The sequence below is a fragment of the Apteryx rowi genome, unplaced genomic scaffold, assembly GCF_003343035.1.
Source record: "Apteryx rowi isolate R43461 unplaced genomic scaffold, aptRow1 scaffold_0, whole genome shotgun sequence".
Taxonomy (NCBI): Eukaryota; Metazoa; Chordata; class Aves; order Apterygiformes; family Apterygidae; genus Apteryx; species Apteryx rowi.
The window spans coordinates 11,393,798-11,415,951 of NW_020447195.1; the positions used below are offsets into that span (position 1 = coordinate 11,393,798).

Genomic DNA, 22,154 nt, shown 5'->3' on the forward strand with positions numbered 1-22,154 from the left:
CCGGGGCTCCCCTCCCGCCGTGGGGCATAGCGGGGCGGCCGGCGCTCCCCCTTACCGGGGGCACCGGGACTGCCAGGGCTGCCCTTCCGCCGGTAATACCGCCCCCCCCCCCACCGGGGGCTTCCCCCCGCCCCCCTACCGTGGATACCGGGACACCCCCGCATTGGGGCACCGTGGCAGCCGGGTGCTGCCCGCCTTCCCACTGGGGCTCCGGGACCAAACACCCACCGGGACAGCCGGGCCCCCCTCTCCTCACCGGGGATACCGGAGCGATTGGGCATCCCCCCCACCGGGGACACCGGCGTTCCCCCCACCGGGCTCCCCGGGGCTCCCTGGCCTTCCCCGCACCCTGCTCCCTGGGATAGCTGCAGCCTCCTGGGGTTACTGGCTCTGCCCTGCTGTGGGACACCCCCTCCCCGGGGTTACTAGGGTCCCTGCGCCTTGCCACCCTCCCGGGACAGCTGAGGCTCCCTGGCCTTCACGGGGGTCCGGCTGCCTTTCTGCTCCCTGCCCTGCATCGTGCTCCTGGGTCTCCCCCGTCCCTGGACAGCAGGGTCTCGCCAGGAGCTGCGTGTGCTCATCCACCCCCAGCGAGAGCTGCCGTGGTGCCCTCCGGGCTCCTCTCGCTCTGCCCCGACCCCGCGGCTCCTGGGAAGGGGAGAGCGCTCTGGGGCAATGGGGGACCTCTGGGGAGAGGTCTCGCCTTGCACCTCACTTCCTCCTTGGTTTTCTCTGGCTGGGACCCCGCTGTCACAAGAAATGCACGTGCCTGGAAAACTAACAGTCTTTGCACCCATACAAGTGACAGCGCCTGGGAGAGACTCGTGCGTGGCTTTGTTTCCCCATCCCGTGCGCTGGGCTCAATCCCCGGACAGGTGCCGCGTTCCTGCRTGCTGCACAGGCAGCCTGCATCCAGGCCCATCGTGCTCGTTTCTGCATCTTCCACCCAGCTGTGGGTAGCGGCTGGAAGTTAAATCCCAATACTTCTTTCTTTTGAAGTCCAGGGGAAGGGACTGTTTTGTACAGTCCAGTTATTATTATTTTTTTAAACATTTTCTGCCCTGATATCTTAATTCAGGGCCTTCGGCTGGTCTTAATGGGGGTCTTAGCAGTCCTGTTCATCAAGCCCTAGAGAAGGCTAAAAGAGCATCAGTGAGCAGGGCCTGGAGGTGGATCTGTGGGGGATTCCTCTTCCCTTGTGCTGCCAAGAGCGAGCGGTTCTGCGGGCGCTTGCTTCGGAGCAGCTGGGTGCTGTGTGGCAGCAGCTGTGCTCTAGATAAGCCGTCATTACTTTCGTGCGGCTGCTTTGCATACRGCCTCCCGTTCATGGGCACTCTGTCCAGTGCCGGCTGCAGGTGTTGCGCCGACGAAGATCAAATCTTCGAGCACCAGCAGCGCTGTGCGCATGGCGTCCCCAGCTGGCCTGCGAGCGGGCAGCCCCCCTCGTGTCCGGGGCAGGTCCTGTGGCGAAGATAACTGCGAGGAGGAGAATAGAGTAGGGAGGGACAACAGTCCTGGTGAACGTCGAAGGTCTCTTATGGGAAACGGCTTAAAAGGGGTCTGGTCTAGCTTGTTCACAGAAGTTTCAAAAGATTAAAGAGTTTGATAAATCTGATGCTTTGGAGTATGGTGACCGTTTCAGGAACGAGGTGAGGGATAAAAAGGTGACTGGAGAGAAATGTCATTCAGAGGGTGATCGACATATGGTGCGCACAGATGGGGAGGCTGATGGAGACAGCCAGGCATGAGCGGCCTGGAGGAGCTGCAGAGTCCAGCTCTCCTTTGGGCAAGGGGAGAAAGGAAAAACGCCAGTGCAGAAAGAAGGTTTTTTCCTCCTTCAAGAGGAAGAAAGCAGTAAATTGTGGCAGCCCTTGGAAGGACAAATGTGGGCAGGTTTGCTTTTCCCATCTCAGGCTCTGCCTGTAACACAGTCCCACCTACCAGGCCGAGGGAGCCAGCAAGTGCTCTGCTCCTCCGTGAAGCCGCAGTGATGCCCCTGCGGAGCCCTGCAAGATGCTTGTCCTTTCTGTGCTCTCCCTCCTGTTCAGGTACAAGGCCAGTGCACAGCCTAATCCGCACGTGTCCTCTCCTTCCCTCCCCAGAACTCCTCTGAGATGCCAGAGACCATTACCAGCCGAGATGCTGCTCGTTTTCCCATTGTTGCCAGTTGTACCCTTCTGGGACTCTACCTCTTCTTTAAAGTAAGTAAGCAACATCAACGGGCCCACAGAAATAGACTACTCCTTCCTTCCTCCTTGCTGCTTAGCCCTGCTGCGTTTGCCTTTGGGAACTCCAGAGATGGAGCTGACTTGTTTTTGGCTTACCCTGTTGGGGCCCGTAGTATTGGGACAGAAGGTCTCTTAAGACTGTGCAGCTTGAATCTTCAGTGTTACCAGGCAGGAGGATGTTAGATCTCACCTGAATTCTACAGCCCTTGGGTAATTCAGAGCTTGTTTGCGCATGTGGTTGTTCTGGAGGCAGTTGTGGAGGGCTGAGTACACCCCTGAGCTCTGCCTACCTCCTTGGGCTGACCAAAGGTGCACAAACTGAAACCAGAGGATGCCAGAGACTTTTGAATTGCAAATGCTTCTGTCTCTGTRCTGTATTCCTTGCCCTGCTCCTAAAGCTATCTCAGCTCTAGGCCTGGGTAATTGCTAGGTGAAGAAGAGCTTATGGACAAGCCGGTATGTATTTGGGTGAAGTCTTTGAGACAGGTAAATTCAATAAACTGAGTTAAATGACAGTTTCTGAGTCTCAGATAAGAGGTCTGAGCAGCAAGTGCTTTAGGCTGTGTATGTATGGAAAAAGTGTCTTGACTTAAAGCACCTTTGGGTACCTCTGTGCATGCCCAGCGTGTGGCTGAGCACCCGGAGGGCCTGGAAAAGCTGTAGGATTGCCAGCGCAGCGAGGGCCTGTCAGGCAGTACCTGTGGATTGGCGTGTGGATAGGAGGCCTGGGCAGCACCCAGCCCTCTGTTCTGGACTGCCCGAGAGGTGGCATGGTGCTCCTGCCTGCCAAGGGATGGCAGGTACCCCAGCGGTGGGGCAGGAGGTGGGGATTAGGGATTCAAAGGTGGGAATATTTCAGTTTAGTCTCATCTGTGTGCATGGCAGTTAGTGTGCAGCACACTGACTGATGCTGTGACTGGTTGAGCTGCTTCGGGCTGCCGTGCTTCACACGAGCTGACACTGTGCAGATCTTTACCCCGCTGCGCGTGTGGGCTCAGGCCTGCGCGCTGCAGCTGCTACGTCTGATCTTTGCTAATGGGGAAGGCAAGCATGTGCCGTGGCTTGGGCACCTGTAGACAGGGCACTGAGGATGCGTGGAGGTAACTTCTGCAGCAGAAGGCAGGACAGGCTGGATCACGCTTCCCTAGCAATATGCCCTGCTTTCCCAGTGCTGGAGTTGAGCCTCAAGTTACTTGTGCGCTCACTGGAGTTGCTGTGGCTCCTCTTTTAGTAGTAGCGGAGCAGAGCGTATGTTGGGCACTGCCGATGGTGGGAGTACAGAGCTGGCAGCCAGGCCCTTCAGCCCGCAATGATCCCCTGGAGCCCAGCCCAGTGGCCCACTTCTCAGGGTACTCGGGGACCTTTCCTGGCTGAGACTGAGACACCAGGAAAAGAAGTACCGAATGTGCAGTGTGACCCAGTTAAAGTTGCCGCATGATCTGTGGCTTCTTCCTTTTTAGTATCTGCAACCTGCCATAAGCGCTAGGATTCCAGCATCCCTCCTTCTGGGAGACCAAGGAGGACCAAAGGCCGCCCTGGGTATGTCGGAGCGCCTTGCTGCGGCCTCTGGTGCACACTGAATCACAAGGGGTGTGATTCAGTGGTAGGGCTGCGTGTGTGTGTGTGTTGGAGGGCAGGAGTTCTAATAATACCCTGCTAAACTAGGGCAGGGCGTGTGCTCGGCCTGCCGTAGGAGCGAGGCGGCAGGGAGGTGCTGCTGCTCCCCTCTCCTGGGACAGCCTGCAGGAGCCGCGTGCTGTTTCGCTCCGTGCTCAGTTGCGCTCCACGAGAGATGCACTGGGGAAGCTGTGTCCTCCTTTCTGTAGTGCAGGAGTTATTTTTTGACCCGAGCGGCTCATAGATGTGCAGCGACTCACAGGCCCCTTGTGCTCGTTCTGCAAGTACATGGCTATTTCCTGTGTATTTCACATCAGCGGTGTTAGAACAGTGCAAGAATTTGGGTTATTCCAGCTTTTCTTCCTGAAGCAGTGATGCAGCAACTGCCAATTGCAACATAAAACAGTTTCTCATGCTAGAAACAGGGGGAACATTCTGGTAACCCCCCTCTGTCGATTTTGTCTTGCAGATATTCTCACAAGAGTACATCAACCTCCTGCTCTCCATGTATTTCTTTGTGTTGGGTATCCTAGCCCTGTCCCACACCATCAGGTACAGTGCGGTGGCAGGGACGTGCCTGGGGCAGGGGTGTCCAGGGCTGGCTGCTCTAGGAAACCCCGCCATAAGTATTGCCTTGCGGCAGAGCCACGTCTCAGCTCTTGGTGTTTTCCCTCAGTAGATCTGAAGGGCGCTGAGGGCAGGCAGTACTGTCGCTGCGTCACAGCTAGGGAGACAGGCCCAGAGGGTGCTGCAAGCCCTTCTGCTCAGGGAACCAGGGTCAGAGCCAAAGTCTTGGGAGTACCAGTGATCCGGTACCCTGTGCAGTGTTGCTGGGAGAGCTCCCAAGGGTGTGGGTGGCTACTGTCAGAAATCAGGACTGGCTGCACCAGGAAGAGCCGCTGTGGCCTAGCATGGTCCTCTGCGGGGTGGGGAGAGCTCCTCAGCAGCCTTGTTCCCTCTGTTGGGACAGCTGAAACAGGCAGCTGGAGTTAATGATTAAAGTCCTCAGTGTCTCGCACTGGTGTTTGGTGTGAGGTGTTGAAAGCTCAGACCATGTTTCAGTAACTGAAAAAATAAAACTGGTTTCCTGTTTCCTGAGCTCTAGGGGGTTGGGGACCAGATGCTTTCCCTAGACCAGAGCCACTGCTCTGCGTGGGCTTCATGCCCCTGCTCCCAGCTACAGGAAAGTCGCTTCATGGTGGCCAGGGCACTGTGCCCAGCACTGTGGGGCACAGGGCAGGTGTTAAGGTCTGGGATAGGTTCTCCCTTCTCGTTGGTGATGCTCTGTGCTGGCATGCGCCCATTGCCCTAGAGTGTTTTTGGGGGACAGTTACCTACAGGCTGGTCAAACCCCTGGGGAGGACAAGTTCCTGTGCGTGCTGCTCAGTGACTGGGGCTGGACCTTGTGCCTGCCCCGATGTGGTGAAACTTGGCGTTTCCCTCCTCTCGTGAACGGAGAGGGGAGAGGGTGGGGGCTTGATGTTTGTGCTGTGACGCTGTCGCGCAGAGGTGCTGGGGTTTCTGTAGAACTGCCCTTTCTGCACCTCTTGTTTCAGCCCCATGATGAACAGATTCTTTCCTGCAAATTTCCCCAACAAACAGTACCAGCTTCTCTTTACCCAGGGCTCGGGGGAGACCAAGGAAGGTACGTGAGCTCGCCAGTCTCTCTAGGGGCCTGAATGTTTTCTGCCCTTGCTATTTTGTTTCTTGCTTGCTTGGTGTTTTGACTTTCAGCCCTTTGAAACAATCTTCTCAAAGACTTGTCTCTTACCCTGTGCTGTGCTTTGGTAGCCACTGTAAGCCTTGTTCATGCAGAGCTGGGACTGCTGTGTGCCTCCAGCTGGCAGGGAAATCCCAGAACCAGTGCTCTGAAAATAGACCTAATGATCAGTATTAAATGCGCTACCTTTAATGTAATGCTGTTTTTTGTTTGTTTGTTTTTCCCTCCCTTAACTGATTTGATTTAAATCTTTGCACTGGTGAAGGTCCTCTGGTAAGGATCCTGCCCAGTAGCTTTACTGGTAGGGGGTTATTTCTTTTAGTAGTACCACCAGGAGTTAATGGAGTAGAGAAAGGGCGAGAAGAACTGGCCCCTCCCTGCCATAAGACAGCGTCTGTATCCAATTTCCTTATTGACAGAGGGATCACAGATGCTGTCCATGTGGCAGAGTCTGGCTGAAGGCGAAGACCTTGGCTCGCTGGTGCGAGCTGCTTGCTTGTGTGCTGAATTTGCACGTGGTTACCGTGGGCATGGCCATTCGCGGTGGTAGAGTCCCCTCATTTGGGCCATGAACGTTGTGGCTCTGTGTTCCTCCCCTGCTCGTAAACCCGCTAGTTGCTGCCCTGCATGGGAAGGGAAGCTGCCCAGGCCAGCCAAAATCAGTCTTCTGTGTTGCGTTGCAGAAATAGTGAATTACGAGTTTGACACCAAGGATCTCGTGTGCCTGGCCATGAGCAGTGTTGTCGGGGTCTGGTACCTGCTGAGAAAGGTAAGAGAGCAGCAGCAGCATTGTGGGGAGGCCAGGGACTGGGCTGGATCGAGCCTGCCTTGGTGCCTTTGCCCACAAGGCGTCTGCCGTGGGCAGCCATGGCTCTGTGCAGTGCGATCCATCTCTCCTTTTCCTGTCGTTCTCAGCACTGGATTGCGAACAATCTCTTTGGCCTGGCGTTTTCCCTCAACGGGGTGGAGCTGCTGCACTTGAACAACGTCAGCACTGGCTGCATCTTGCTTGGGGGCCTCTTCATCTACGACGTCTTCTGGGTAAACGGGAGCATTCCCTGGGGGAGGATGCGGGTTGCAGCCGTTCGTGGAAGGCATGTGCGGGGTGTCACGCCTGCTTGGAGGTCACACGCTGGCTGGACATGTGTTGGCAGCCAGGTTTCCACTTTCTCAACCCAAAGGGATGTGGTGAGGGTGATGACAGAATTGAACACTGGCAAAACTCAGCTCAGCAAATGTATATTCTTTTAATTTCTGGCCTAGTCAAAGAGTCCGGGGCTGGCAGGGATCTCATCAGGTAGTCTTGCTGTCGTAGACTGTGTAGGTGTTCAACATAACAGTTTTGGTGACCTGTATTCCTATGTAAGGTCTTCTGAATGCTTGGCTAGAGCTGTTAATACTGCTCTCTGCCAGCAACACCACCCCCGATTTGGCTACAATGAATTTGCCTGTTCCACAGCCACATCATACTGGTGGTCGTCTCTGATCAGTTGGTGTGTTGAGTCTTTCTCAGCTTCAGTGGCAGAGTTGCCAGCTCATAGCGAAGGTTCTTGTTAAGTGACCCTAAACCTGTGATTTTGCCCTTCCTGCTACCTGCACCCACCTAACTGTTCCTGGGATATGCTGATCCTCCTCGTATGGACTGTGCCTCAGCTCCGCCATCTGCCAGCTTTGTTGGCGTCCTGTTCTTTTGCGCAAACACCAAATACTGGAAGGCCTCCAGTCGTTTCCCTTCGGCCAGTACAGTGCTCTGTCATCTTCACTTTAAGGTTTTCCTTATCTCTCTACAGTGGCACTGGATCCCTCTTCCTCCTTAGTCCTATGTGATATCTGGATTCCTTGGTCTTTCCTGTTTACCTCCACCTTCTGAATTTTTCTGTTTCAAAATGTCTTAAAGCCTTGTGTACCTTGAGGTCTGTCCGGCAGCTCTACAGCTGCCTGAGTAATTCTTCCCTCTTTAAGCCTGGCTACTGTGTGTTATTTTGTACTCGGCTGGTGCCGCCCGTGGTTTCATAGGCTTGTTAACAGTCCCAGCTATTAGATTCATGTGTCTGTGCCAGTCCAGTGCTCTCAGCTGAAGATGATTCAGCCTCCTGACCAAGCACCAAGCGTGCTAGGGGTGTGATTGCAGTCCCTTCCGCACTCGCCCAATGCCAGAGAGAGGCAGTGCGGGGGAGCTGGGGACTGTATAGACTGCATGTCTCTGATTCAGGAGAACTTCTTTATAGTGTTTTGGAGGTAGCAGCAGCATAACCTCTGCCACTGTCCGCTTGCCTGCTGTAGTCAATCCGGGCTTCTCCAGCAGAGTGCACTGTCGGAGCACAGTCGTCAGTGGCTTTGCAGAAAGGCCTTTCTGAAGTGCAATTCCTCTTACTGTTCCCCTGTGCAGGGACAGATCACTTGGATCTTAGCATGGATTTATTCACAGTGACATCCCAGAAGGATTTCAGGAAAGAAGTGGAGTTACTCAGTGAACCATAGTCTTGGGGTGAATTTTTATGTGGTGCTTTGTGGTGTTTCCCTGGTCCTGGTTGAGAGTCCTGTCACTCCATAGCAGTTGCTGCATGCTCTGCCCTTAGATGAAGCTGGCAATGGCCAGACCTTGCTGCACCTCGTAGTAATTATTCTGATGCCCAATTGCCTGCTTTAAGTTTTCTTTTGATCTCCAGCTCTTGGATCTTGCTCACCAGGTGCTAACCGGCACTTGGTTTGTATGCCTACTGCTGGTATAGTCAAGACTGGAGGCTTGAAGATGAAAAGGAATAGAAATCGGGGTGATTGACCTAATGTTTACAGTCCATCCCCCAAAAGATGCCAGTATTTAAAGCTGATAGTGCAATACAAATAAATGACGTTGGAGCAAAATGCAGCTGATCTGACAATTGCTACAGTCCTTGCTGGAAGCTTGCAAGCAACAGCTGCCTGGCGTTGGCTGGGATGCTCTCAGCTGAGATTTCCTATCCTCAGATAACGTCCTGCACGTTGTTCAGACTTTGTACTGAATTGACTAATCGGAGCTGAACAAAACCCACTCAGTGCTGCTGCCCCTTGTAAATGACCCTTGGCGTTCCGTGTTGGGGAGGGATGGGGTGGTAGTCGGCACAGCTCGTGTGAAGTGAGCGGTATCCCAGGTGCTGCTCTGAAAACAGGACAGCCTTGATGTATTTACCTCCTTGAGCACTGTCTTGTGCCCTCTTCCCTGGGAGATGGGCTCGACTGCTCCAAGTCTTGGAGCTTTGCTGGTGGGACTCATCTGCCCAGAGCTCTGAGGCTCTTTGGCTGCTTCCTACCACTGTGGCTGCTCTTGACCCTGAGGTGAGGCTGCAGCTGAGTGTGTTTGTGTCCTTGTGCAGCTGTGGTCACCTTGGACTCCTCTGCTTGCCTCTAGGTCTTTGGCACCAACGTGATGGTGACTGTTGCCAAATCGTTTGAGGCCCCAATAAAATGTGAGTAGATCTTTCCTGTGTCCCGGGACACAGGGACTGGCCTTTCTCTTGCCGTCTCTGCCCTGTGCACCCTCTGCCTTGCTGACAACAGATTCTCCTTCTGGAGCTCTGCTCAAAGTGGGATCTGTGTGCAGGAAGATGTTGTTAGAAAGCTCCTAGCTTGTGAGCGGTTAAACTATTGTACAGTGCCATCAAACTCCAGTGAGTCAGGCCAGGTTTCTGGAGAGGGACCACTTGCAGAGACCTACGTGGGCTGGGTTAGTCATCATCCCTGGAGGTGAGGATTTCAGGTGCTCAGGGTGGCCCAGAAGGAAAGAGGTGAATTCGTGCTGTTGTGGAGTATGCAGTGGTTTGAGTGCTGGGAGCTGCAGCTGAGAACGTGCATGTGGGGCAGGCCCTGAACCCCTCGGTTTCCCATTGCAGTGCCCAGAGTTGGCCCAGGAAGGAGGGTGAGGGGAGCCACGGAGGAGGAGGCAGCCCAGGGCACAGGGTAGGGCTCCTGCCTTGCTCAGATCCCTTGTCGCCAGGCCCAGCAATGCAGAGGTCTGCTCAGCACAGGGATCCTTCCGCCCTCAGTGTGCCTCTCTCTGCTCTTCCTAGTGGTTTTCCCTCAGGACCTGCTGGAGAAGGGCCTAGAGGCCGACAACTTTGCCATGCTGGGTCTGGGAGACATTGTCATTCCAGGTAAGGATGGAAGAAGGGATCCTATCCGGGGTCATCCATCTGTATTGGCCGTGGGGAGTTGGGTGGGTGGCTTTGAGCGACCTCATTTGCCTTCCTCTGCCTTCGGCCCTGCTGGAGCCCCATGGACCTTCTGCTGGGCCTCGGTGCTGCCCAGTGCTGGGTGCTGGAGCCCCTCAGGCCTCCCGCAGGGCTGGGTGCTGGAGCTGGCTGCTGTCTCGGTGCCTTGTGCCGCGAGAGGGCACTGTCAGCCCAAGCACGGCTGCATGGAGCTGAGCGGAGGGAGCCCAGCTGCTCCAAGTACTGCCTTGCTCCCTGCTCAATCTGCCTGCTGGTCTCCATCCTCTCACTGTGCCCTTCTCCCCATAGGGATCTTCATTGCCTTGCTGTTGCGTTTTGACATCAGGTGAGTAGGTGATAGGGAAGGGTCTATTACAACAGGTTGGATCTTGCAGCATATTTGAGCTGTTTTTGTAGAGGAAAAGGAGAGGGGAAAACTGGGAGCAGAATTACCAGCTGTTATCTGGGGCTTGGGATGGGGTCCTGGGGGGCTGCTGGAGTGTGGAGGTGCAAGAGAAAGCTCTGGGAAGAGCAGGCACGAGCAGGGCAGGAGCAGGTCAGGTTTGTGGGTGAGTCCTGAGTGCTGGGGTGAATCGTCTGAGTTCAGGAGCACTGCTGTACGTGCAGCTGGGAATGCAGGGGCTGAGCCTTGGGGGGTGGACCTGAGGCAGCAGCACAGAGCAGCCCCGTAGGGCCTTGTTGGCTCATCCCCCAGCAGAGGAGGGGGGCCAGTGCCCTTGTGGTGGTGAGGCAAAGTGGAGGGAGGCATGGGAAAGAGCTGGGCACGCCGCTTCCTGGGAAGCGCTGCTGCTGTGGATGCGAATTGGGGCCTGGCAGCGTTGGCTGCCTCTGAGTTGCTGTTCACGGTGGGAAAAACAGCTCCTTCCTACGCAGAGAAGTTGTGCCTACCACCAAGGTGTAGCTTTCAGCAGTTGCCCCACACCGAAAGTCTCTGGCTCAGGTGCTGCTGGGAATGGGCTGCTTCGTGTGACTGCGGTGGTGTGGCCATGCTCCCGTTGTTGTTGCACAGACCCTCCAGCCTGTGCCAGCTTTTCCAGGTGCTTCCACCCACATCCTGACTGCACCTGCTGGGAATCCCAGTTCCCTTAGCCTGACCTGCAATAAAACAGCATGTGCTGAGAGAGGGGTGCCAGGGAAAGGCAGCACCTCCCTGGAGAGGGGGGGACCCTCTCCCTGCGTCTCCAGTACTGCTTCCTACCACTTGTGTAAGCATCCAGCAGCAGAACTGTGCATCTCCTTCGCCTCCCACCACCTCACATCGGTGTAACCCCGTCTGGTCCTCGGCACTGCCGCCTTGGGCCTGGGGTGCTGCGCTGGTGGCAGTCTCTGTGCTAGCCTGGTGGGCAAGGGCAGAGCGTGGCACCCTGCCCTGGCGGGAGGTGTCCGAGATAGCTGGGCTGGCTCCCTCTCTGCCTGGGGAGTTTGGYTGCTGGCGTCGCAGGCCCCAGGCCGAAGGTAACTTTGCTCTGCCCCCTTTCCGTGTAGCTTAAAGAAGAACACGCACACGTATTTCTACACCAGCTTTGTGGCCTACATCTTTGGGCTTGGCCTGACCATATTCATCATGCACATCTTCAAGCATGCCCAGGTAAGCTCGGCTGTGCTGTCTTCACACAGATGCACTCCACCAGCTCTCCCAGACTGTAGGAAATGCCAGCTTGGCCACAGTGCCTGCTTAGTGCCAGAAAAAAGTAGATGTGCTCCTTCTCTTGGCTTTGGTTTTCCAGTGTCTGTACCTGTCCCCTGCCCAAAGCTCTGCCTCTGTGTGTGTGGCAGGGGCAGTCCCTTTTAGGGAGACTGGCTCAGGCAGCAGCATTTCCAAGAGCTGCACCTCAGTTGGGCTGGCTTGTGTTTTGTGGCTCTCTTTAACTGAGCTGCCCGGGAGAACCATCCTTGATGCAGGAAAGGGGGCTCTGAGAGTATGCCTGTGCTGTGGGTGCTGTTGCTGCTCTCTGTAGGAGCCCTTGGTGTGTTCATGGCCTGGTCTGGGGCGCTAGATGGGGGGAAGAGTGCAGCCTATAGACACCCTGTTGGCTYTAGTAACTCCCAGCAGCTCCCTGGGCCAGAGGAGGTGTCTAGCAAGACGAAGTGGTGGGTGAGTGTGGCAGCCCTCACTCCTTGCAGACTGCCTCACTAGAGCGTGGCATTTGGGTGCCATCTGTGCCCTAACTAGCCCAACGCTTATCTTCTTCCCTGGATGAACATTCCCCTGGCTCTTACAAAGAGTCTGGTGAATTGCTAAGCAAGAGATGGGACCTTCTGCAGCCGAAACCAGCACCCCAGGCTGCATCCCCCCTCCCTGGGCAGCGTGAATGCTGGGCCTGGACGCTGGGACCTCACGTCATGGGTTTTGTCCCATTGCAGTGGTAACTTGGCTCTCAAACCCAGCTTTGAGCATTAACCGCTGTGTGCGGCACTGTGACAAAAACTCGGGCTGCGGATGTGATAGGCCTAGTGGGGACAGGGCCAGCTTGCCTTGTGCTCTTCCTGAGAGGTGTCTTGTGGTTTGGTTTAACAGTTGTTACTGTTCCCTACAGCCGGCTCTTCTATACCTAGTCCCCGCCTGCATTGGATTCCCACTTCTTGTGGCCTTGGCAAAGGGAGAAGTAACTGAAATGTTCAGGTGAGTGTCAGCTGTGGATGGAGCTGTTTTGCCTGCGGCATTGGAGCGCGTGAAGCGTGCAGATGTTCCCACGCCTGGGCACAGCTGGAGGGACGGGTTCATCTGGGCATGCTCTGGGTGTGCGTGTGCATGTGCGTAGGTGGAGGGAGTGGGTCTGTGTTTGTACACGCTAGCCCTGGCTCTAACCACCTCCTCGTAACTGTGTGGGAGCTTTGGTGCAGTACCAACAGGCAGGCAGCATCTGGTATTGCTTTACGCCCCTGTGACAAACTCTTCCCATGAGCTGGCAGGCAGGGGAGGGTGGGACCGCACACCTGGTGCAGAGATACTTGGTCATTGTGTCCCAGGGCCTGTGGGTGGGGGYGAATGGAATTGGATCCAGCTGCAAGAGCAACCAGGGCTGGTTTGAGCACATCCCAGGCTCCCTGCTCGGGAAAAGGATCCTTGTTTGGAGCAGTCTTCCCTGCCCCTGGAACTGCAGACATGGCGAGGGGAGTCTAAGCTGTGCTCTTGTCCTCCAGCCCTTCTGCCACCCTCCTGTGCTCCAGGCGTTAGCAGTGGACTGTCAGYGGGCAGCATCGTTCTAGCTTGGAGTTTCCTGCCTGGGCTTTCCCATCCTCTGAGCCGTGCAGAGCACGGCTTGGCCTGTCTGGGAGCTGTTCCTCAGCTGGGCTCAGTTGTTTGCGTGAGACTTTGGTAGAGCTCAAGGCTTCGTGGTGGCCCAGTGCAGCTTTTTGTTTGAGGATGGCTGAAGCAGAGGAGGGAAGGGAACATCTGTCCCAGAAGAGCTGTGTTTCCTGGRGCACAACTCAGCCTGGGGGTTAACGTGTGGGAGGAGATGTGTGCCAAGGTTGCTGGGTGCCCATGGCCCCAGGAGCAGCCTGCCTGAGGCCCCAGCCTGGTCAGAGGGACACCAGCGGCTGATGGGGGCGCAGGCTCTCGCGGCTGTGCACCGGGGAGCCAGGCTGACCTCGCTTCCTTCCCCTCCCCTGGGAGATGCAGGTATATGTGTTCTCACCGGAGCTGTCAGCTGGGACTTCTCCCCAGCCCTTCAGCACCTGCCCACTCTTTGATGTTTGCTTCTGACAATCGCTGCTGCAGGCACTGAGTGTCCTGGGATCGTCCTTCCTGTGCACCTGGTATCCTGTAGCCACTCTCCACATGTGCCTGTGAGTCACCAGCTCACAGCAGCACCACCTCCCTGTTCCAGGAAATGCATGCTTGGTGAGAGACGAGCTGCAAGTCCGGCCCGTGTGTCAGCCAGGAGCTCGCGGAGCCTGACAGCAGGGCGCAGAGGGTTAATGCCTCGGCAGAGCACCCAGCCGCTGGYGCTGAGCGCAGGCCGCTCTAGCAGCAGAGCGCTGCCTGCTTGTCCTCGCTGAGCCCTGCCAGAGCAAACACAGGAGGCCGGCGCAAGCTGTGGGTGCGTGGGGGCCTCAAGATCCCCAGGGTCGGGTCCCTCTTGAAGCCGCTCCAGTCACGGGCGGAGGAAATGGGATGCGATAGGACTCGTGCCTGGAGGCCAAAGGCCTCCCACCCCAGGAATCCCACCAGGTGTAGCGCTCCCCTGCGCGGCTTTGATGCGCCCAATTCCTCCGAGCGCTGACGGCGCCTTGGAGCCGGCAGCTCCTCTGTGGTCCCTGCCGGCCGCCCGCGCGCAGCAAGCTGTCTGCACGTGGCGTCTCGCCGTGGCCGAGCCGCCCTGGGAGGAGGGCTCCAATGCTGAGCTGACCCGGCGTGGCAATGAGGGTCCGACGCGGGGGGAGTTGGGGCCCACACCCGAGGGCCCGTGCGGGCTGGGAGGGCAGGCCGGCGCCGCAGGAAGGGTCAGAGCAGGTAGGCCTGCGCTGCCGATGTGGGGAAGGGGGGCGGGTGGAGCAGAACCAGCCAGCACCTGGCTCAGCTGTGGCTTTGAGGCTTGCAGCCTTGCCGAGCCTCCCGAGGCAGGCAGTAACCTTCGGGCTCCCTCTGCTTTGAGCTGCTCTGCAGCCTTCAGCTGTCGGGAGTGGGAAACCTGATCTGCCACTCGCACCTGCCATAGACCTGCCTGTCCTGGAGCTGCATGAAGGGGCCTGTCGTGTGTGTTGGTCTGCTGTCTCCAGAGCCCCTGGGCCAGTCTCTGCCTACTGTGCACATCTGTGGCTGAGTGCCCAGGCTTGTTCTCCTGTGGGCTCCAGCTGCCTGGCTTTACGCATGCCAGCAGGAGCTGCCTTTTTCCCAGGTCTCAGCCCTCGTTCTTCCATGCTGCAACGTTGTCCCGTGCCCCAGGGCCTGCAGGCGAGGAGAGCTCGGCCAGGAGCCCCAGCCTGGGCTAGAGGGTGGTGGAGACGGAGGAGAAACCTGGCTGTGCAGGGTGGTGGGTTTGCAGCTATCTCGCTCAGACTCTGCTCCTTTTTCTCTCTCTCTCTCTTTCCCTTCTGTCCTGTTCTTCCCCCCTTTCCCTTCCTGCTTCCTGTCTCTCCTGCAGCTATGAGTCCTCTGCTGAAATCTTGCCACACACACCAAGACTTACCCACTTCCCCACCGTGTCCGGCTCGCCGGCCAGCCTTGCTGATTCCATGCAGCAGAAGCTGTCCTGTCCCCGCCGCCGCCGGCAGCAAAGCCCTAGCGCCATGTAGCAATTGCGCACGGTGCCCTTTCTCTGTCTGTCGCTCTGGCCAGGTAGGGGCTCTTCCCACCTCTCCCCCTTGCCCTCGCCCAAGCGATGCAGTAGCTGCCACCTCGCTGCTGTGAGCTGGCTTTTCTCCCCTTCTCTGCGGGGAGGACTGTGAAGGAGGAGAGGATTTGACAGCTCTGGCCTGGCCGGGCAAGCTGTGCTCCCCGGTTTCCCCCGTAGCCTTTTGTTTCGGGCCCGAAGGTCAGTGTCGTGGGGGTTTTGCAGCCGGAGGAGCGAGTCCCTGGGTTGTCACTGTCAGTCTCGCTGCAGCTCCCCTGGCTAAACAGCGCTCCAGGCAACGGCGTGTGGGGGGAAGCGTGGTATTATCCAGGATATCCGACTGTCGTCTCCGGAGCGAGGATCGGCGCTGAAAGGCAGATGCGCTCCAAAGCGCAGCGGGGGCTTGGCGAGGGATGCTGCGGCACGTCCGCGTGGCCCAGCCCTCTCGCTGAGCGCCTCCGGGGCTGGGGGTGGTCCGGGGGGGTGTCGCGGTGAGGGTCGGCGCTCGTCTCCCTGTCCGTGCTGGCATGGGAGCGGGCTCTGCCTCGCAGGGGTCCCTGTGCTGGGGGACCCGGTGGCCGGAGCCGGCTGCCCACGGACAGCTGTGCGCCCACCCCTTGGCACAGCTTGTGCCCCAATGTGGCCGCTTCAAAGAGCTCGGCCGCTGTGGTGGGGCAGAGCCTGCGGCTCCAAGCTGGGCTGTCCTGGCCCTGCCGGGCTTCAGCACGCGTCTGTGCCCGAGAAGGGCCAAGTCCCGGTAACCCCTCGCCCTCTTGTGCCTCTCGTCCCCAGCTACGAGGAGACCTCTACCCCTAAGGAGGTGCCGGGGGCCTCCAAGGAAGAGACGACAGAAGCTGATAAGAAGGAGAAGTGACCTTGCCCGCGTGGGCCAGGCCTGGTGCTGCTGGGCTCGGGCCCCTTCCAGACCCTTCGCAAGTGACAGACGATGAAACGGTTGTGCAAGAGCATCGTGTTGTGTGTGTCCGGAGCAGTCGCCCAGGTGGGGTATCGATGTACGCCGCATATCCACGTCCCCCAGCCCAGCCCCGGGGGCCGCCCAGCCTCGCTCCCTTTTATTTTATTGTCTCCTTCATGGGTACAAAGTGGGGGGGGGGGGGGTGAACCACAGGCCGGTTTTTAAATTTTGTATTGTGCATTTGCTTTCTCTCATATTAAACCATCTCAAAGGAAGGAGTCTGCTCTGGCTGGGCCTGGGGGTGCTGCAATAAGGAAGGGGGCACCAGGATCGGTCACCCTGGCTCCTGCGTGGGCTTCTGACGTGACTGCCTGCTCTCCCGGCAGCATGGGCTCTATCTCTGCTGCTGCCCCCTCGTCTGCCCCTGCAGTGCTGTCCCTCTGGGTTACGTGGCAGTTGTCAGTGCCTTAGCGGAGACCTCGAGTTGCTCAGGGGGCTGCTCTCCCCCCCCTGGTGTCGCCAGCCATCGGGCTGTGCAGGGTTGGCCCTGCAGCCCTGTCCCTCCCCGGGGCTGAGCCTGGGCCCCTGGGAGGAAGAGGAGTCCCGGTGTCTCCACCGCGTGCAGAAACGAAGCTGGGGGAGACCCCAAATCCAGCTCCAGAGGAGGGTGAAGGCAGAGCCTAGGTGGCTCGGGCTGTCCCTGCTTCCCCCTGCAGCTCTGCCCGGGCTCTCGGGGCCGGGGCAGCCCCAGGAGCCGCCGAGCCGTGTCGGCCTGGCTGCCGGCCCTCTGCAGCGCTGGCGGAGCCGTCCCTGCCCGCCCTCCGGGCCGGCGCACGGAGGAACCGCATCTCTCCGGCCATGCCCACTGCCAGAATAAATAGAAAGTGTTTGCTGGCTTGGCAGCTCCTCCACAAAAGCCGTATTGAACCATTATTCCCCACGTCGGCTGCGAGCACTAAAAGTGGCGCCTCGCGTTCTGCCATCTAATGACCCTTCGCAGTCTCCTACAGATGTTTTCTATGACTTACAGCTCCTTTTCCAACAGCCCTGTCCGCAAAAACAAGAGGGGCCACTTTAATTCCAATTAAATACCTCCAGCTAAGCAAACAGTGTGCAGCAGGGCCTGGGCACGGTGCGGCCGACAGGCCCGGCCCACAGAGCCGCTGAGTCTAGACTCCAGATGTGATTTCACCAGCCTCGAGTGTCCCATGGAAAATGACGCTGGCTGCGGCGCGGAGCGGCAGGGCGCCGTGTGACGCTGGGCACGGCAGGGCTGCGTCCCCGGAGGGACCTCGTCCGTGTCCCCTCGCCCAGGGCTCTGCCCAGCGCTCGGCCCGAGGAGGCGCCCGGCTGGGGGACAGGGAGCTGCGAGCCGCTCTCCCGGGCAGGGATGGCCCTGCACGGAGCGGAGGGGACGCGGGGGCGTCCCTGCGTGTCCCCAGTGCTGCGGCGGGTTGCTGTCGGGCACCTCCGGCCCGTCTTGGTGCAGGGATGCTCCGTCGCCGCTCGCTGGGCCCCGAGGCTGCCGGGGAGCCGCGCGCGAGCCCGGAGCAGCGCGTTCACAGCCGCTGGGCGCCGAGTGGGGTCCCACAGGGGCAGGGCTGGCGCGTGCTCCGCTCCTCGCCCCGAGCATCCCGCTCCCGCGTCCTTGCTCCCTGCTCTGCTGCTGCCCGGGCCAGCAGCGGGGCTGGCCTGCGCTCCCGCAGAGCTCGGGGCCACTCGTGACAGCGGTGCGTGCGGCGAGAGGGCGGCAGCCAGCCAGGAGCTTTCCGAGGGCTCTTGGCCCTGCCGCGGGGAGCGGAAAGCTCAGGGAGGGCAGAGCGGGGTCACCCGCACCCTGGGCGCCGGGGTCCTGCCCGGCGCGATAAGCAGGGCCAGGGCAGGGCCCGGAGGAAGGAAGCGCGGTGGCCCCTGGAAGGAGCCGGTGGCGGTGGTGGCTCCCCCCGGGCGGTGCCGAGGGCCGCGCGCCTCCGCCGGCTCTGGGCTTGCGCAGCCGCACCTGGGCCCGGCACAGCCCCGCTCCCGGCCGGCCGCGCGGCGCCTGGCTCCGCTCTGTCTGGGCGGCTGCTGGGCCGCCTTCCCCCTCGCCGCGGGGTCCCTCCGGCTGCGGCGGCCGAGGAAGCGCGCCGGCTCCGGCAGGAAATCTCTGCCGGGCCCGGCCGGAGTGGGGGCCGAGGCTGCTCCCCGGCACGCTCCCCTCGTGCACGGGGCCGAGCCGAGGCTTTTCCCCTGCAGCCCCTTCCCGCGCCGCTGGGCATCTCCCTCGGGGCGCCCCGAGCCCTCCCGGTCCCCGGGGCCGGGGCCACCCGCAGCTCTCGGCCGCATCATCGTGTCCCCTGGGCAGGGTGCGGAGCCCCCGTCCTGCGCCCGCAGTCGGCGCTTGGCCTGATCCCTGCACGCGGGCGGCCCCGAGCCCGTGGCCAGGCTGCTCCCCCTGCACCCCGGGCTCTGCGGCTCGGCCCCGGCAGGACGGGATGGGACAGGATGGGACGGGCTGAGCTGCAGCGCGCAGCGAGCACCCGGGGCTGGAAACGCCGAGCACCGGGGTAGCAGGGTGGGGGGAACCCGGGAGCCCGGGCGCCTGGGCCAGGGCTTGGGGGCCGCTGCGGCCGGTGATGAGCGCAGCTTGCGAGCCGGTGCGATGGCCAAGCAAGCCCGTGCCATCACCCCCTCCCCTCCTCCACCGCGGCCCCTGGCGGGGTCCGGCTCCAGGGCCCGGGATGTCGGGTCGGCAGCGGGGTGGGCGCCGAGCCGTGGCATGCGGTGGCAGGGCAGGGGGGGCCGGGGCCAGGGCCGGGGTGCGCAGGCGGCCGGGGGCCGGGTGCTGGCCGGCAGCGCTGGCCCGCGTGGCGTGCGGCTGCGAGCGGGGAGAGGAAGCAGCCGCGAGCAGCCCCAGCCCGCGTCTGCCGGCGAGGAGGGGCAGGAAGCTGGAATAAATCCCAGGAAGGGCCGCTCGGCTCCAGCTGGTCTGGGCTGGAGCGGATGGAGCCAGGGGACGGGAAGGCGGGAGGAGGGAGGGGAGCGCGCAGGGGCTTTCTCAGGCCGCAGCCCCGCTCCAGCTGCGCGGCGGGAGCTGCCGGCCCCGGCTCACATCTGCGGCGCCGCTCGCCCACCGACCCCGCGGCGCCCGTGCCGCTGCCGGCGCTTCCCCAGCATCCCGCTGCGCCCAGCCAGGGCGGCAGGATGAGCCTGACCCCGGGAAGGGCAGGGGCACACGGGGCGCAGGGGTCCCGGGGCGCCCGTGGTGTCCCAGCCCGGCGGTGCACGGTGCGGGGGCGGCACGGCACAGCCAGGGCTCCCTGCCTGCTCCAAGCCCCCGCAAGCGCCCGGACGCCGGGGCCCGGCCCCGCGTGGTCCCACCGGCCGGGGAGCGCAGCCCGCGGGGCTTTGATGCGCGCGGCTGCCGGGCAACCTCCGCGCCGCGCAAAGCAGCTGTGACGCGCCGGGCCGGCGGCTTAGCCCCGCGCGAGCGCCATATGGCCAGGGCCGGTGTTACCGCGCTGCGCGCCCCGTTCCCAGAATTGACATGGAAATGAAGCTATCCGTCTTGCTGGCTGACACGGCCCGGGTGGCGCGAGGTGCCGGGTCCGGCCGCCGTTCCCGCGGCCAGCGCGCCCGCCCCGGCCCCGCCACCTCCCCTTGGGTCTTTCCGGCGCCCGGCACGATGGAGAGGAAGGTCCCTTTGCCGCGGACACCCCGGAGCCCCCCGGCCCGGCCGCCCTCGCCCGCCGGCCGCTCTCCCGCAGCGCCCAGGCGATGCAGCCGGGCGCTGGTGCGGCCGCGGCACCGGGTGCTGCCGGGAGCAGAACGGGGTCGGAGCAGCCCCGGGCGCCCCGCGAGGGCTCGGTGCCACCCCGGGGCCGAGCGCGGCGGCAGCCACAAGCGGGTCCGGCCAGAGCCGCGCGCCGGGGCGGCCGCCAGCCCGGGGGCCGGGCTTGACCTTTGAGCCCCGGGGCCCCGAGCTTTGACATCTGGCTAATTCGCGCCGAGCGGCCGGCAGGGGATCTGAGGCGGCCGGAGGGCGGCGAGCGGGGCCGGCGGCGGCGCATTGTTGGCGGCGCAGCTGCGGGTGGCGGCGCTGAAAGGCATTCCTGCGCACAATGTCCCCGCGCGCCTCCGTGCGCGGGGGCCGCCACCGCCGCCGCCAGATGGGGGCTAATTAGCGCCTTTGATAGCCTCGGTGGGAACCGGGCAGGCACCAGGCTCTCCGCGGCGCCCTGAATGGAGGGGGCGACCCCAGCGCCGTGCCCACCCTGGGAACCGCTGGCGCCGGCACGGGGGGCCGAGGGAGGCAGGGAGCGAGAGATGAAGGGATGCAGGGACAGAGGGATGCAGGGACAGATGGATGCAGGGATGCAGGGATGGAAGGAAGGGGGCATGGAGGGCAGGAGAGAGGAAGGGATGGAGGGAGAGTGGGATGGAAGGACAGAGGGATGGAGGGATGCAGGAGCAGAGGGATGGAGGGATGTGGCTCCCCCTCCCAGACGGGCTGACACAGGCAGAACCCAGAGACCGCAGGGTTTATGCAACCCAGGGGTTACGCACCCCGCGCTGGGACCCTGCGCACCCTGCGCCGGCACCCGCCCTCGCAGCACGCTCCCTGGCCAGGCAGGGCACGAGGCGACCAGGCTGCCAGGGCCAGCGGGGCCACCCCTGCAGTCCTCCGCTGTGGTGGTGGCGAGCGCGGCCCCGTCACCTGGGTGACCCGAGGGGCCGGGCCGGGCAGGGCTGGAGCTGCGCTGTCTGGGCGCCCCGGCCCCGCGCTGGCTTTGTTCGCCGCAGAGGCCATCGCTGCTTCCTGCTGCCACCAACAAAGCCGCGGCACAGCTGGCCCCGCGGCACGGCCCCACAGCCCCACGTGGGCACGGGGGAGGGGAGCCGCTCCCACGCTCCTGGCACACGCGTGTGCATGGACGTGCGTGCATGCGCCTGCATCCGTGTGCATCTGCGTGTGTGTGTGTGCATGTGCATGCATCCACGGGTTTGTGCACTTGTGTATGTGCGTGAATCTGTGCACGTGTGCGTGCATACATTTGGGGGGGTGATGCATCTGTGTGCACGTGCATGTGCAACGCCTCTGTGTGCACATCTGTGTGTGGGTAGTAAGCAAAAGGGCTGCAACTTTGCCTGGAGATTTTTTGTTTGCTGCTGCACTGTTTCATGCCGTTTGGGGGTGGAGAGGGGCTGGGGGGGGGGGATTCTGCTTTTGAAAAGGCTGAAAAGGCTGAAAAGGCCGAAAAGGCTGTGCCAGGCGGCCTGGGCTCCCTGCACGGGGCATTTGCACAGCCCCCAGGGGCCGAGAGCCTTGTGAGCCCCCGTGACATGTGGGAGCCCCCGCAGCGAGCACGAAGCCTGCTGGGACACAGCTGGACATGGCACCCCAGCGCGAGGCCGGGCCGTGGGGGTCATGGGGGTGGTGGGGGGACAGGGACCCCGCGGTGCTGCCGCCCGATGCTCAGCCCGCGAGTCGCGGCTCCCCGGCGCCGGCCTCGGCTGCGATCCAGGGAACTGTCACCTCCCGCCGCGGCGCCATCATTCTTGTCTAGCCAAGACGCTGGATGAACCTCCCTACAGGTGCGAGGATAAGGTAACGATCATTAATGCTAATTAACGCTTGGATCGGAAGCCCTTTAGGGCAGGGACTGGTTTTCTGTTACGTCTTTGCACTGTGCCTTGCACGAAGGCTGCAGCCGCGCAGCCGCTGCCTCCTCGCCCAGCCCGGCCTCCCGCCGTCCCCATCTCCGCACTGCCTGCCCCGCGAGCTGCTGGGGCACGCGGGGGCACCACGGCTCAGCCCGGCCCTCGCGGCCCCACGCCACCATCAGCTGCCCCCCCCCCCCCCCCGTGTTTGGCCCTGGCGCCTCGCTCGCCCGGTGTCCCGTGGTGGCAGAGCTGCGCCTCGGCGCTGGCGGGGACCCAGGGCCGCCGGGGCGGCTCTCGCGCGCTGGGGCAAGGAGGCACCGGGAGCCGGGAGGGCAGCGCTGCCCTGCGCCTGCAGCCTGCACCGAGCACGGCATGGCCATGGCATGGGCATGGGCGTGGGCATGGGCATGGGCATGGCATGACCACGGGCAGGGCACCGCCGTGCAGGGGGGGCAGCAGGTTTCCCTCCCTGGCTTTTTGCAGCCGCTGCACAAACTTGGGCCGGGGCAGCGGGGGCGTCTGCCCGGCAGCCCGGGCCCCCTG

At 61.4% G+C, this 22,154-nt stretch overlaps 2 protein-coding genes across 5 annotated transcripts in view; both read left to right on the top strand.

Annotated features, from left to right (window-relative positions):
- The first annotated feature begins 2,104 nt into the window (after positions 1–2,104).
- On the top strand, positions 2,105–16,253 carry HM13 (histocompatibility minor 13). 4 transcript variants are annotated; one of them, XR_003251890.1, is made up of 12 exons: positions 2,105–2,201; positions 4,315–4,397; positions 5,402–5,490; positions 6,249–6,334; positions 6,481–6,606; positions 8,954–9,011; positions 9,612–9,695; positions 10,062–10,098; positions 11,259–11,361; positions 12,311–12,396; positions 13,399–13,565; positions 15,845–15,933. XR_003251890.1 is itself a non-coding variant. In XM_026055621.1 (11 exons), the coding sequence occupies exons 1-11, from the start codon at positions 2,115–2,117 to the stop codon at positions 15,924–15,926; spliced, it is 921 nt and encodes a 306-aa protein (XP_025911406.1). In that variant the 5' UTR covers positions 2,105–2,114; the 3' UTR covers positions 15,927–16,253. The 4 variants fall into 4 exon arrangements, 2 of the variants coding, with proteins under 2 accessions (XP_025911406.1, XP_025911415.1); XR_003251889.1 differs by having other exon boundaries at positions 13,399–13,620; positions 15,845–15,931; XM_026055621.1 differs by lacking the exon at positions 13,399–13,565 and having other exon boundaries at positions 15,845–16,253.
- A 5,122-nt stretch (positions 16,254–21,375) lies between these two features.
- Positions 21,376–22,154, top strand: part of ID1 (inhibitor of DNA binding 1, HLH protein) — a 3,358-nt gene continuing 2,579 nt past the window's right edge. Inside the window, exon 1 of the mRNA XM_026056659.1 lies at positions 21,376–21,555. Within this exon, the coding sequence (XP_025912444.1) occupies positions 21,376–21,555 (180 nt within the window). The remainder of the gene's footprint in view (positions 21,556–22,154) is intronic.